Consider the following 12,964-nt stretch of genomic DNA (forward strand, 5'->3'; position numbering starts at 1 on the left):
TCAACATGGCATTTAATCTATTACTACTCAACTGGCTCTCTTAAAATGTAAAAGAACCCACTTACTGCTTTAATCATACTCTGGATCTTATTCTCACATATGGCATAGAAAGTGAACATTTCACAGTATTTACTGAAACCCCATTTTGTTTGATGATTTCTTCGGTTTTCATCTACTAGTTGGAAGGTTGGTGGAGTCATCATGCCAAATATCCTTGGGCAAGATGGTAACCCAAGTTGCATCCACCAAAGTGTGAATGTGTGTTAATGTTAGATAGAAAGCACTTAAAAGCATAGAAAAAAAGTGTTTGTGTGAATAGGTGAATGAGGCCAGTTATGTAAAGCGAATTGTGTAAAGTAGGTAAAATACTCCATTTAATACAGTGCAGAGCAGCTACCTGAACACTGGTCGGACCGAGGCCAATTATCTTTTTTAACAGTATTACATCTTCACATCATACAACTCTGGATACTGTGGCTCCTCTGATAAAGAAAGCATCAAATCAGATGCTTTCTTCCCTGTTAAAACTCTCAAATGCACACGCAGTCTTTTAGTAAGATGGCACCAGTGGGGATGGCTGCCATCACTCGGTGTTCTCCTCAGTTTTGCATTTTTCTCGTGTAGCGCTATTTTCTACTTTTTTAGCAATATTTTTTTAGCATGCAATGCACTGGTCACCTATGACAGATAATCTTTTAGACGTCCTCAAATATTCACAATCTGGAACCACACCAATTGACTGTACGTGGGTATGGGAAAAACGCCGGAGGAACGGGTTGAAAAGACCTCGAGTCTTGGTCAAACTGAGGAACAGACAGCGCCGTTCCCCACTTCCCAGCATTCTTCTAGCTAACGCCAAGCTAGATGAACTACGTCCTGTTAAGGACTGTAATGTCTTTGATTTTACAGAGACATAGGTGGATCCCACAGTCCCTGACTTGGCTATCGTTCCCATGGACCTTTCTGTTCTTTCAATAACCGCTAGGACTGTACAAAGAAGTTGGGTAAGTGCAGGGGAGGTGATCTGTGCAGAAAACAGTGGTGTGTGGATGTACAAGTAGTTTCATAAGGGTTCTCTCCTGATCGTGAACACCTCGCCTCACCATTTTATCCACCCAGAGAGTTTACAGCGGTGTTCTGTACCACTGCTTGCATTGCCCCACATGGCGACACCATACAGCTGACGTACTGGCACATGTCTCCACAGACATGTTTAACCTCTCACTGCTGTTGTCTGTAGTCCCCTCATGCTTCAAGAATAACACTATCATCCCTGTTCTGAAGAAACCCAGTGTGAGCTCCCTCAATGATGACTGCCCAGTAGCACTCACCTCCATGGTTATAAGCATACAGTCAAAGCTCATATCACATCTTCACTGCCTGCTACACTTGACCCTTTTTAGGTTGCCTACAGGCCAGATAGATCCACAGATTATGCAACAGTGCTGGCTCTGCACACCACCATTTACTACCTGGACCATAAGAACACATATGTGTGGATGCCAGTGAAGCCATACACTCTTCATCCTCCTGTGGTCAGGCAGGCAGTACAGGAGCAGCAAGGCCCACAGCGGCAGATTCAGGAACAGTTTCTACCTGCAAGCCATCGGGCTACTGAACTGCTGATACTGGACAGTTTGGACATGATAGTTTTTTCATTGTACACACTGTTCATCTACACACCATTACCTCTATACTACAGCTGCTACAGTACTTTTTAGTACTTAAATAAAAATATTTTCTTTATTTACATTTACTTTATATTTTTTCTAGGTTTAGTTTATGTGCAATATTTTCTTTTTGCTTTTTACATGCAATATGGAGGGGTGCTGAGTCTAAGAATTTCATTGCCAGTGCCATTGATACCTGTATATGACAATCAGAAAACATAAACTTAAAGTTTTTTAGAAGACCTTAAATTTAGCCTGGAAAAATAGTTTGTGGCTCTATAAAAGCTAGAACTGTTGCTCTGTAAAGCTAGAACATCTTACTTTTCATCACTGATTGAAGAAAATAAGAACAACTCCTCAGTGCTAAAGCCAGGCTGACAAAAAGTCCAAACCTGTCTTTTAGACCCCATTCGTACAGCATTGCTGAAAGAAGTCCTACAATTAATTAATGCTTCAATCTTAAATATGATCAACCTATCTCTAATAATCAGCTATGTACCACAGGCCTTCAAGCTGGCTGTAGTTAAACCTTTACTTAAAAAGCATCTCTAGACCCAGCTGTCTTAGCTAATTATAGGCCAATCTCCAACCTTCCTTTCATATCAAACATCCTTGAAAGAGTAGTTGTCAAACAGCTAACAGATCATCTGCAGAGGAATGGCTTATTTGAAGAGTTTCAGTCAGGTTTCAGAGCTCATCACAGCACAGAAACAGCTTTAGTGAAGGTTATAAATGATCTTCTTATGGCCTCTGACAGTGGACTCATCTCTGTGCTTGTCCTGCTAGACCTCAGTGCTGCGCTCGATACTGTCGACCATAATATCCTATTAGAGCGATTAGAACATGCTGTAGGTATTACAGGTACTGCACTGCAGTGGTTTGTATCATATCTATCTAATAGACTCCAATTTGTACATGTAAATGGAGAGTCCTCTTCACACACTGAGGTCAATGGTTGGACCAGTTCTGTTTAAATTATACATGCTTGCCTTGCACTAGAGGTGTCAAACTAATTTTACATCACAGGCCACATACTGCCTTTTATCTGATTTAGTGCTCAGCTCAGATAAAATAATTATTGTGGGTGATTTTAACATCCATGTAGATGCTAAAAATGACAGCCTCAACATCGCATTTAATCTGTTATTAGACTCAATTGGCTTCTGTCAAAATGTAAAAGAACCCACCCACCACTTTAATCACACTCTAGATCTTGTTTTAACATATGGCAAAGAAACTGAACATTTAACAGTGTTTCCTGAAAACCCTCTGCTGTCTGATCATTTCCTGATAACATTTACATTTACAATAATTGATTACACAGCAGTGGAGAGTAGACTTTATCAAAGTAGATGTCTTTCTGAAAGCGCTGTAACTAAGTTTAAGAATATAATCCACCCACTGTTATCATCTTCAATGCCCTGTACCAACATAGAGCAGAGCAGCTATCTGAACGCTACTCCAACAGAGGTTGATTATCTTGTTAATAATTTTACCTCCTCACTACGTACGACTCTGGATACTGTAGCTCCTGTGAAAACTAAGGCCTCAAATCTGAAGTACCTGACTCCGTGGTATAATTCTCAAACACGTAGCCTAAAGCAGATAACTCGTAAGCTGGAGAGGAAATGGCGTGTCACAAACTTAGAGGATCATCATTTAGCCTGGAGAAATAGTTTGCTGCTTTATAAGAAAGCCCTCCGCAAAGCCAGAACATCTTACTATTCATCACTGATTGAAGAAAATAAGAACAACCCCAGGTTTCTCTTCAGCACTGTAGCCAGGCTGACAAACAGTCAGAGCTCTACTGAGCCAACAATCCCTTTAACGTTAACTAGTAATGACTTCATGAACTTCTTCACAAATAAAATTTTTATCATTAGAGAAAAATTACCAATAATCATCCCACAGATGTAATATTATCTACAGCTACTTTTAGTACCATCAATGTTAAGTTAGACTCTTTTTCTCCAATTGATCTTTCTGAGTTAACTTCAATAATTAATTCCTCCAAACCATCAACGTGTCTTTTAGACCCCATTCCTACAAAACTGCTCAAAGAAGTCCTGCCATTAATTAATTCTTCGATCTTAAATATGATCAACCTATCTCTAATAATCGGCTATGTACCACAGGCCTTCAAGCTGGCTGTAGTTAAACCTTTACTTAAAAAGCCATCTCTAGACCCAGCTGTCTTAGCTAATTATAGGCCAATCTCCAACCTTCCTTTCATATCAAACATCCTTGAAAGAGTAGTTGTCAAACAGCTAACAGATCATCTGCAGAGGAATGGCTTATTTGAAGAGTTTCAGTCAGGTTTCAGAGCTCATCACAGCACAGAAACAGCTTTAGTGAAGGTTACAAATGATCTTATGGCCTCTGACAGTGGACTCATCTCTGTGCTTGTCCTGCTAGACCTTAGTGCAGCGTTCGATACTGTTGACCATAATATCCTATTAGAGCGATTAGAACATGCTGTAGGTATTACAGGTACTGCACTGCAGTGGTTTGTATCATATCTATCTAATAGACTCCAATTTGTACATGTAAATGGAGAGTCCTCTTCACACACTAAGGTCAATTATGGAGTTCCACAGGGTTCAGTGCTAGGACCAATTCTATTTACATTATACATGCTTCCCTAGGCAGCATCATTAGAAGACATAGCATACATTTTCACTGCTATGCAGATGACACGCAGCTCTATCTATCCATGAAGCCAGGTAACACACACCAATTAGTTAAACTGCAGGAATGTCTTAAAGACATAAAGACCTGGATGGCCGCTAACTTTCTGCTTCTTAATTCAGATCAAACTGAGGTTATTGTACTCGGCCCTGAAAATCTTAGAAATATGGTATCTAAGCAGATTCTTACTCTGGATGGCATTACCTTGGCCTCCAGTAACACTGTGAGAAACCTTGGAGTCATTTTTGACCAGGACATGTCCTTCAACGCACATATTAAACAAATATGTAAGACTGCTTTCTTCCATTTGCGCAACATCTCTAAAATTAGAAATATCCTGTCTCAGAGTGATGCTGAAAAACTAGTTCATGCATTTATTACTTCCAGGCTGGACTACTGTAATTCACTATTATCAGGATGTCCTAAAAACTCGCTGAAAAGCCTTCAGCTGATCCAAAATGCTGCAGCAAGAGTCCTGACAGGGACTAGAAAGAGAGAGCATATTTCTCCTGTTTTGGCTTCCCTTCATTGGCTTCCTGTTAAATCCAGAATTGAATTCAAAATCCTGCTCCTCACATACAAGGTCTTAAATAATCAGGCCCCATCTTATCTTAATGACCTTGTAGTACCATATCACCCTATTAGAGCACTTCGCTCTCGCACTGCAGGCCTACTTGTTGTTCCTAGAGTATTTAAAAGTAGAATGGGAGGCAGAGCCTTCAGTTTTCAGGCCCCTCTTCTGTGGAACCAACTTCCAGTTTGGATTCGGGAGACAGACACTATCTCTACTTTCAAGATTAGGCTTCAAACTTTCCTTTTGCTAAAGCATATAGTTAGGGCTGGACCAGGTGACCCTGAATCCTCCCTTAGTTATGCTGCAATAGACGTAGGCTGCCGGGGATTCCCATGATGCATTGAGTTTTTCCCTTCCAGTCACCTTTCTCACTCACTATGTGTTAATAGACCTCTCTGCATCGAATCATATCTGTTATTAATCTCTGTCTCTCTTCCACAGCATGTCTTTCATCCTGTTTTCCTTCTTTCACCCCAACCAATCACAGCAGATGGCCCCGCCCCTCCCTGAGCCTGGTTCTGCCGGAGGTTTCTTCCTGTTAAAGGGAGTTTTTCCTTCCCACTGTCGCCAAAGTGCTTGCTCATAGGGGTCATATGATTGTTGGGTTTTTCTCTGTATTTATTATTGTGCTATCTACTGTACAATATAAAGCGCCTTGAGGCGACTTTTGTTGTGATTTGGCGCTATATAAATAAAATTGAATTGAATTGAATTGAATTTGATCTTTAGTGGTCCGAACCAGTGAAACACACCTTCTGTCAGTGTAAAGAAGTTACATTTGAACTGTTTTTCTGCATAATAAAAAAAGCTGCTGTGACAAAGAAAGAAATCTGTCAGCAAGACTTTGAACTTAAATAAATAAATCTGTAAAATTACAGAAAAGGTTCTGGTAGTTCATTGCCCAGATTGCCCTTTTTTAAACTGTAGTCATAAAAAAAGGAAATTTCTATAGTAGAAAGTGAAACATTTCTGCCATTTCATTGTTTATGGCTTAGTTAGTGTTTTATGATCGACCATAGGGGAGGTTTTTATCAGTAGGAAAAGCTGTAAAACTTGTGAAAATACAGTTAAAAGTTTCTGCTTGTGCTTATTTGCGGTGAGCAGCTGATCAAACAAGTTAACAATTATAAATGGCTTCAAACACACATTCAGGCCTGTGAGACTCATTTAGACACTCAGACACTGAGCCGTGGTTCTCTGGTACATGCAGACATTTCTGCATCTCTGTCATTATATATACTTTATTTTATGTAATATTCAATATGTACAATTTAGCGTTTTTCAAGAAAATAATTCTTTATTCAGTGTTTTCATAAAATCCTTATTTTTATGCATTTACTACTACTGGGGAGAATAAACACAGGGTTTATAGCCTGAACAAGTTTGAAACCTTTTGTCCTCCACGGTGGAAACACAGATATTTAGCCAGCTCCTAATTTTATAAATTCTGCACTTAGGTTTGCAGTCTCCAATGTCACTGAAATGCAGACAGATGCTGCTCATTTTACATTTTTGCTCGTTCCTTTACTTTTTCCCAACCCGCTTGCATTTAAATCTGGCTCCCCCGTCTCTCTGTGTAGCTGTCTTCTAAATGTCTGCCCCCCTTTCTTTCTCATAATGGTATGATCCCATCTATATTTGTATTGGCCACATGGTGTGCACATCAAACTAAAGTCCAGCTCCTGTCTGCATGAATATGGCTCCCAAATACCACAGGGCCATAATAACTGACGTTTGAAGTTATCATATAATAAAAATCATATTTTGCATGGTTGGATCTTAACAAGGTTACAAGTATAGAGCTTCAACATGCAACAACAAGAAATGGGAGTGAGACAAAACATTTTCTGAGCATGCAATTTATTTAAAAACAACATCTATATTTAAACTACAGCTTTTTGTTTATGATTTGTTGTACAGTTATTAATTAGAGTACTAACAGTCTACACTATCTTCTACTGCACCGACTGCAGGGCCTGGCTAGCTACAGATATTTCAAGGGCACGAAGCCGGGTCTCCAATCCAGTGATCCTGGCCTCCAGAGCTGCCAATAGGCTACATTTATTACAAGTATCATTACTGTCAAAGGAGGCCAAGGAGTAACTAAACATCTGATACAATGAGCAGGAAAGTGCAGGAGGGACAGGTGAAGAGGCCATGCTCCAAGTGAGTCGGCTACGAGCTAAGCTAAGGTAGCAAATCCCCAAAGACAGTGAGTGAATACTGTGACTATAATTAGCGAGTGACTAAACAGATGGTGCACGTGAAGATTACCCAATTAAATAAGTTATCTATAAGTTTGTAATTAAATTGGCTACGCAGATAAGCTACACAAAAACACCACTGTGTGTTGGAACAGGAAGTGGTACTCTGTCGCAGAGAGAGTGAACACCAAGTGACAGCAACATTATACATCAATGCTATGTGAAAGGTTCAGTACTGAAAAAATGTTGCAACTGTCTGTGAGAACTGCCAACACAGGAGTTGTTCCCAGGGAGCCCAAAGTATCTGTATGTGTGTGCACATGGATGCCTGCATGCATGCTTGGGTGTGTGCGTATGTCCATATGACAAAAGGGGATGTACCTGAACTTAGTTGTTTACACTAATGGTTGTCTCTCCAATTCATTTCTAACGATCGGTCATTTTTCATTGCATTCATTGCAGAATGAATAAGGCAACCCCCCCCCAAAAAACATTAAGCTTCTACAATGGCATTCCCGTAGCCCTGACCCCTTGTGCATCATATTTAAGAGCCAAGTCTGTACCAGAAAAACAACCAGTTTAGAATTAGAACATCTTGTCTCAGAGTGATGCTAAAAAAATATTTTGTGCATTTATTATGTCTAAGCTGGAAGATTGAAATTCATTATCAGCATGTCCTAGTAACTCCCTGAAATAAGCCTTTAATTTATTCAAACTGCTTCAGCAAGAGTACTGACAGGGACTAGAAGGAGAGAGCATATATTATTTCCATATTAACTTTACAAGGTAACTGAATAATCAAACCCCTTCTTATCTTAAAGGCCTCACAGTACCATATTACCCTAATAGAGCACTTACTTTTCAGACTGCAGGCTTACTTGTTGTTCTTAGGATATTTAAAAGTACAATGGGAGGCAGAGCCTTCAGCTTTCAAGCCCCACTTCTGTGGAATTAGTTCCTAATTTGGATTTGTGAGACAGACAGCCTCTCTACTTTAAGATTAGGATGAAAAACTTTCCTTTTTCAGGCGGCCCTGAGCCAGCCCTTAGTTATGCTGGGATAGGTGTAATTTCCTGGGGGCTTCCCACAACTTGTCCACAAAGATGGACTGTTGTTGTGATCGGGAGCTATATAAAAACGATTTAATTAAACTGAATTTAATTGATGTCTGACTATTTTCTATAGAATATTTAATCAATTTCTTTTTCTAATGACCCACATTCCATTAACCAATACTTTTCATACCTTTAGTGGTGCTCTTAATGCAAACACTGGCTTTGGTGCATGCTTCATCTTACAAGTAACAAATAGTATTTAGGCACCTGTCATTTATGAAAGGATTGTGTGTGTGTGTGTGTGTGTGTGTGTGTGTGTGTGTGCAGACCTGCTCCCAGCTTCATGCGGTGAGGAGATGACCAGAGGATTTCTGCAGGAACTGGTCGACATCTTGTTGGGTTTTATCTGCAAGTCTAATCAGAGGAGCTCTAAGGTACTGTTTCTATTATCACTTTAAACATTTGTACTTTAATCAAAGTAGCTTTCTCTGTACATGATTCAGAATACAGCGGTACCCTTATTCACAAGTGCTTGCCAGATCAGGCACATGGTTGATTTGCCAATTTTTTTTTTGTTTCTCTAGTCAAATACTCTTCCTGGTGCAACCCCAAAGGGATTGTGTCTTCTCCCGGGATACAACTAGTGATCTTTCACTTGATAGACTAATATGTAAACTAGGGCTGAATGGTTTTAGAAATGATCTAATTATGATTTCAATTCAATTCACGATATTCTTCAAATTAAACTTCAGCACTAAATTCACAATGTGCAGTAAGATTTACAAACATCACAGAAGATGACATCATACCATCAGAGCATTAAAAGCTATTGATCTGATGTAAGGATGAAAACTAAAGGCAAGAAGTGTTTTCAAATGTATTTATTAACAAGAAACATGCATGTCCATTCTTACTCTACATTTTTCAGCTCTGTTACCACTTTTTCTTTACACTCTGTGTACAGCTGTGGGATGGCAACCTAGTTGAAGTAGATGTGGGAGGGTATCACATATCTTCTGTCCAGTATGCGAAGGAGGTTTTTCAATCTGTGTTTAGTGACCGTGTTAACAAACACCATGTCCCTGGCAATGTAATATGTTATGGCATTTGTTATCGCCTGATATCTTTTGCTGCTCTTATCAAACAGAGTTCAGCTATCAAAAGATGCAGTAATTATAGACTGTTTGCTACAATGAACCTGAGCGCCACTTTCACTAGACTTTTCAGCAGACTTTTTTGTCGTGCAATCCTCGTGCAAATGCCTGTCGTGATTTTTCAAGTGCCAATATAAGTTGGTTATGTTTCTGCTACATGTTGCAACTTTAATGCGACAGGTTTTGCACAGTACCTGTTTCTGGTGCACGTCTGCAGCCTCAAACCCACAATACTCCCAAATGACCAACGTGCTGTTTTTCTTGAGGATGAAATCTACGGTGGCCCTGAGAGGCCAAACGAACTGCAACTTAAGAAAACACCAGCAATAAGAAAAACGCTGCAAAAGCACACAAAACACAACAGAAATAGGAAAAAACAGATTTCCAAAAGCACGAGGGAAGTGTTTCTGGGAGACAATAACCCGACGGACCAGTTCCAGGAACCCAAAACAGGGTAGGTGTGTTTTATCATAATTCATATAATACTGATTACCAAAATAATCAGTGCTGGGAGACACTTAAAAGAAATGGAGGATCTATCGGATTTGTGAGGAAAGAAAAGATGAGAGGTAAGTGTGTTAGCCTAACTATTAGCCTAAAAATCCATTATCAGTATTATATGAATCATGATAAAACACACATACCATGTTTTGGGTTCCTGCAACTGGTCCGTTGGGTTATTCTCTCCCCAGAAACACTTCCCTTGTGCTTTTGGAAATCTGTTTTTTCCTACTTCTATTTTTGTTTTTCCTGTTTCTGTTTTGTTTTTTCCTACTTCCGTTGTCGTTTTTCCTATTTCCATTGTGTTCTGTGTGCTTTTGCAGCGTTTTTCTTATTGCTGGTGTTTTCTTAAGTTGCAGTGCGTTTGGCCTCTCAGGGCCACCGTAGAAATTTCCTAATTGCGCTTCTGGTTCAGCTGAAGCCATCATAACATGTTCAGATTTCAAAGCACAAGGGGCTGGTTAGTTTTGATTGGTTAGCATGACCTGTCCAGTAGCATGCTGCCACTTCTGATTGGTGAGCCTGGCAGGATGGTAGAGATATGACATGTATGTGTTAAAAAAAAACCATCAAAAAACTAAAGATCCTGGGTCAGTTAGGAGTGCTACAAAAAAACGCAGCTTTGGCGATCACGTGATCACTTTGTCTGAAATTGCAATTTTGATCAGAAAACAATAAATCGTTCAGCCTCAGTGTAAACCATTAGTGTCCTAATATTCTTCTTAGTAGTGTAATACCAGTCTGGAGTCCACTGTGACATTTTTCCAGCAGTATGTTTGACTGTAAAACATGGACTTTCTGTTTTGCACACTCCTGTTGCCACCAAGTCTGTGAGGAGGTGGAGTCAGGAAGCCAGCAAGGCTCTGCATAACTCCTGACTGGGACACGCTCTGTGATCCAATTGGGGAAAACGTCAACAACATCACAGACTGCATAATTAACCTGTATGCATTTCTGTGGGGATCTTCCCAACTAGAACTGTACACTGTTTTCCCAGTAACAAGCACTGGATCAACATCACTTAATGCCTTTTTCTCACCATTTTTGTAGCAACACACTACTTTCTGCAGTACAATACTGTTCAACTGATGCTCACGAGGGTATGGTACCAGTGTGCTCCAACACTGCTTTTAGACAGACAGAGGGGGCTGTAAGTAATCCAGAAAAGTTGAAAAACCTGTATGAATTAGTAGAACCAGCTTTTAAGGCATAATCAACCTCCCTTACTGCAGAACAGCTTTAAATTATTAACTCATGTTGTGTCTCCTGAAAAAGACTTTTTTGTATAATTCTGAAATGTACATTCTTTTTCGGTTTTAGGTAACCTTACCTTTTTTTTTTTAAACCTCTGTTAGTTCATTACTTACCTTTGTACCATTTCAAGCTATTCATTGGACTTGAACAACTTGAATTGCAATAAATTACTGGAAAAAACTGGAAAAATTGAGGTGTTCTAAAAACTTTTGGCCAGTAGTGTATATACAGTAGTTTTACAGGTTATTCTGTGTTTATAGAATGACTTTAATATCTAAAAGACTAAAATAATTGTCATTAACGTCAAATCACTTTGTCTATTTGTAATTTACGTAAAGCACATGTATGATGTTAATCCAGTTTCTCACTTTTCACTTCTACCTACTGGCAAAAAATGTAATTCTTAATAAAATGATAGAAGAATGAGGCCCCATATTAAAGTGAAATTGACATGATTTGAAAATGTTTTTATGTATGTGTATGATTTAAAATGTGTATGATTTTAAAATGTAAAAAATAGTATCTACCATATAGGTGCTGGACTTCCATCATCCTCATCAGCTAAAGGAGGGACTGGAGGGCTTCAGTCTTGACCTGCCAGACCAACCAGAAACTCTGGAGCAGTTACTAGTGGACTGTAGAGACACCCTCAAATATGGTGTTAGTACAGGTATGGGGTACCTGTAGTACTAAAGGACTAAAGGTACTAAAGTACTAAAAACATGTTTATCGTGCCAGGTCTGAGTTCTCACCTACACACGTGTGTTTCTTTTGCAACTTGAAAAACAAAGAAGTTCTGTTCCACTTAACAATGGAGGATTTGTCTCTATGCAAATTACGTTACCTGGATCACTTGAGATTCGGATATGCTCAGCGTGCCATGCAATCTGCTGAAGAGAGTAATTTCCCCATGGGGATCAATAAGGTATACATTATTATATTTCACCACTGACGCTGCTTCTATGATAGTGACATTGAGTTTTTTAAGATCTCACCAGACCAGACTGAAAATGTTTTTCCTTGATTTAAACTCTCTTTATTAGCAAAGCGTTCCTGTCCAAGTTCTCCTGCATTTTTCGTATACAGCAGATAAAGTAATTATTAGGCACGTCACAAGTTTTCTAAGAAAATATATTGCTAAAGATGCTACTGACCTGAAATTCTGACCAGATGTGGGTAACAAGCCCGGGGGGCACAGCACTCCCGCCACTCTTTATGGACACGACTGAATGAGAGGGCCCTCCATCTCATAACCGAAACATTTCATGTTTTCAGATGTTACATATATGGTATAATCAAAGTCGTCAATCCTAAATTTGAAATCCAGATTCAATTTTTCTTCTAATGGAGACGATGTTTTAACTGAGGAGACTTGCAAGGAGACATGAGTGGAGAAGGCCCAGTAAAAGAGAATTGTGTCTTTAATCACTACACCACTCTAATCAACCTTATGCACTTTATCTATGCTGTCTAAAAAATTGCCACTGCATTATTCATCGGGAAACTGAATTTACTTTACCCAACACACTCACCAACAGCCAAACGGTTAAAAGTCAGAGGCAGCTTCGTGGCATGGTGGCAAGTCAGCCACTCCAAACCAAAGTCTTGCAGTCTTGTGCCACTGCCATGCTGGTAGCACTTATTCAAAGAAAATTTTAGTCCCCCAATGCACTCAAGCACACACACACACACACACACACACACACACACACACACACACACACACACACACACACACACACACACACACACACACACACACACACACAATCCTCTTTTAAATGGCAGCTGCGGAAATACTGTAAGATGATGCATGCACCAAAGTTAGTCTTTTTATGTCAGTGTTTCCAAACAAACAATCTGA

At 39.5% G+C, this 12,964-nt stretch overlaps 1 protein-coding gene across 1 annotated transcript in view; it reads left to right on the plus strand.

The window, feature by feature from the left end:
* Positions 1-4,015: 4,015 nt before the first annotated feature.
* The window catches only part of gad3 (glutamate decarboxylase 3), a gene marked incomplete at its 5' end in the record, with an annotated part of 29,162 nt that continues 20,213 nt past the window's right edge, over positions 4,016-12,964 (plus strand). The window contains 4 exons of the mRNA XM_039602375.1: positions 4,016-4,063; positions 7,835-7,865; positions 8,519-8,625; positions 11,635-11,770. Coding sequence (XP_039458309.1) covers positions 4,016-4,063; positions 7,835-7,865; positions 8,519-8,625; positions 11,635-11,770 — 322 coding nt within the window. The remainder of the gene's footprint in view (positions 4,064-7,834; positions 7,866-8,518; positions 8,626-11,634; positions 11,771-12,964) is intronic.

This window comes from Oreochromis aureus, linkage group 18, assembly GCF_013358895.1.
Source record: "Oreochromis aureus strain Israel breed Guangdong linkage group 18, ZZ_aureus, whole genome shotgun sequence".
Classification (NCBI taxonomy): Eukaryota; Metazoa; Chordata; class Actinopteri; order Cichliformes; family Cichlidae; genus Oreochromis; species Oreochromis aureus.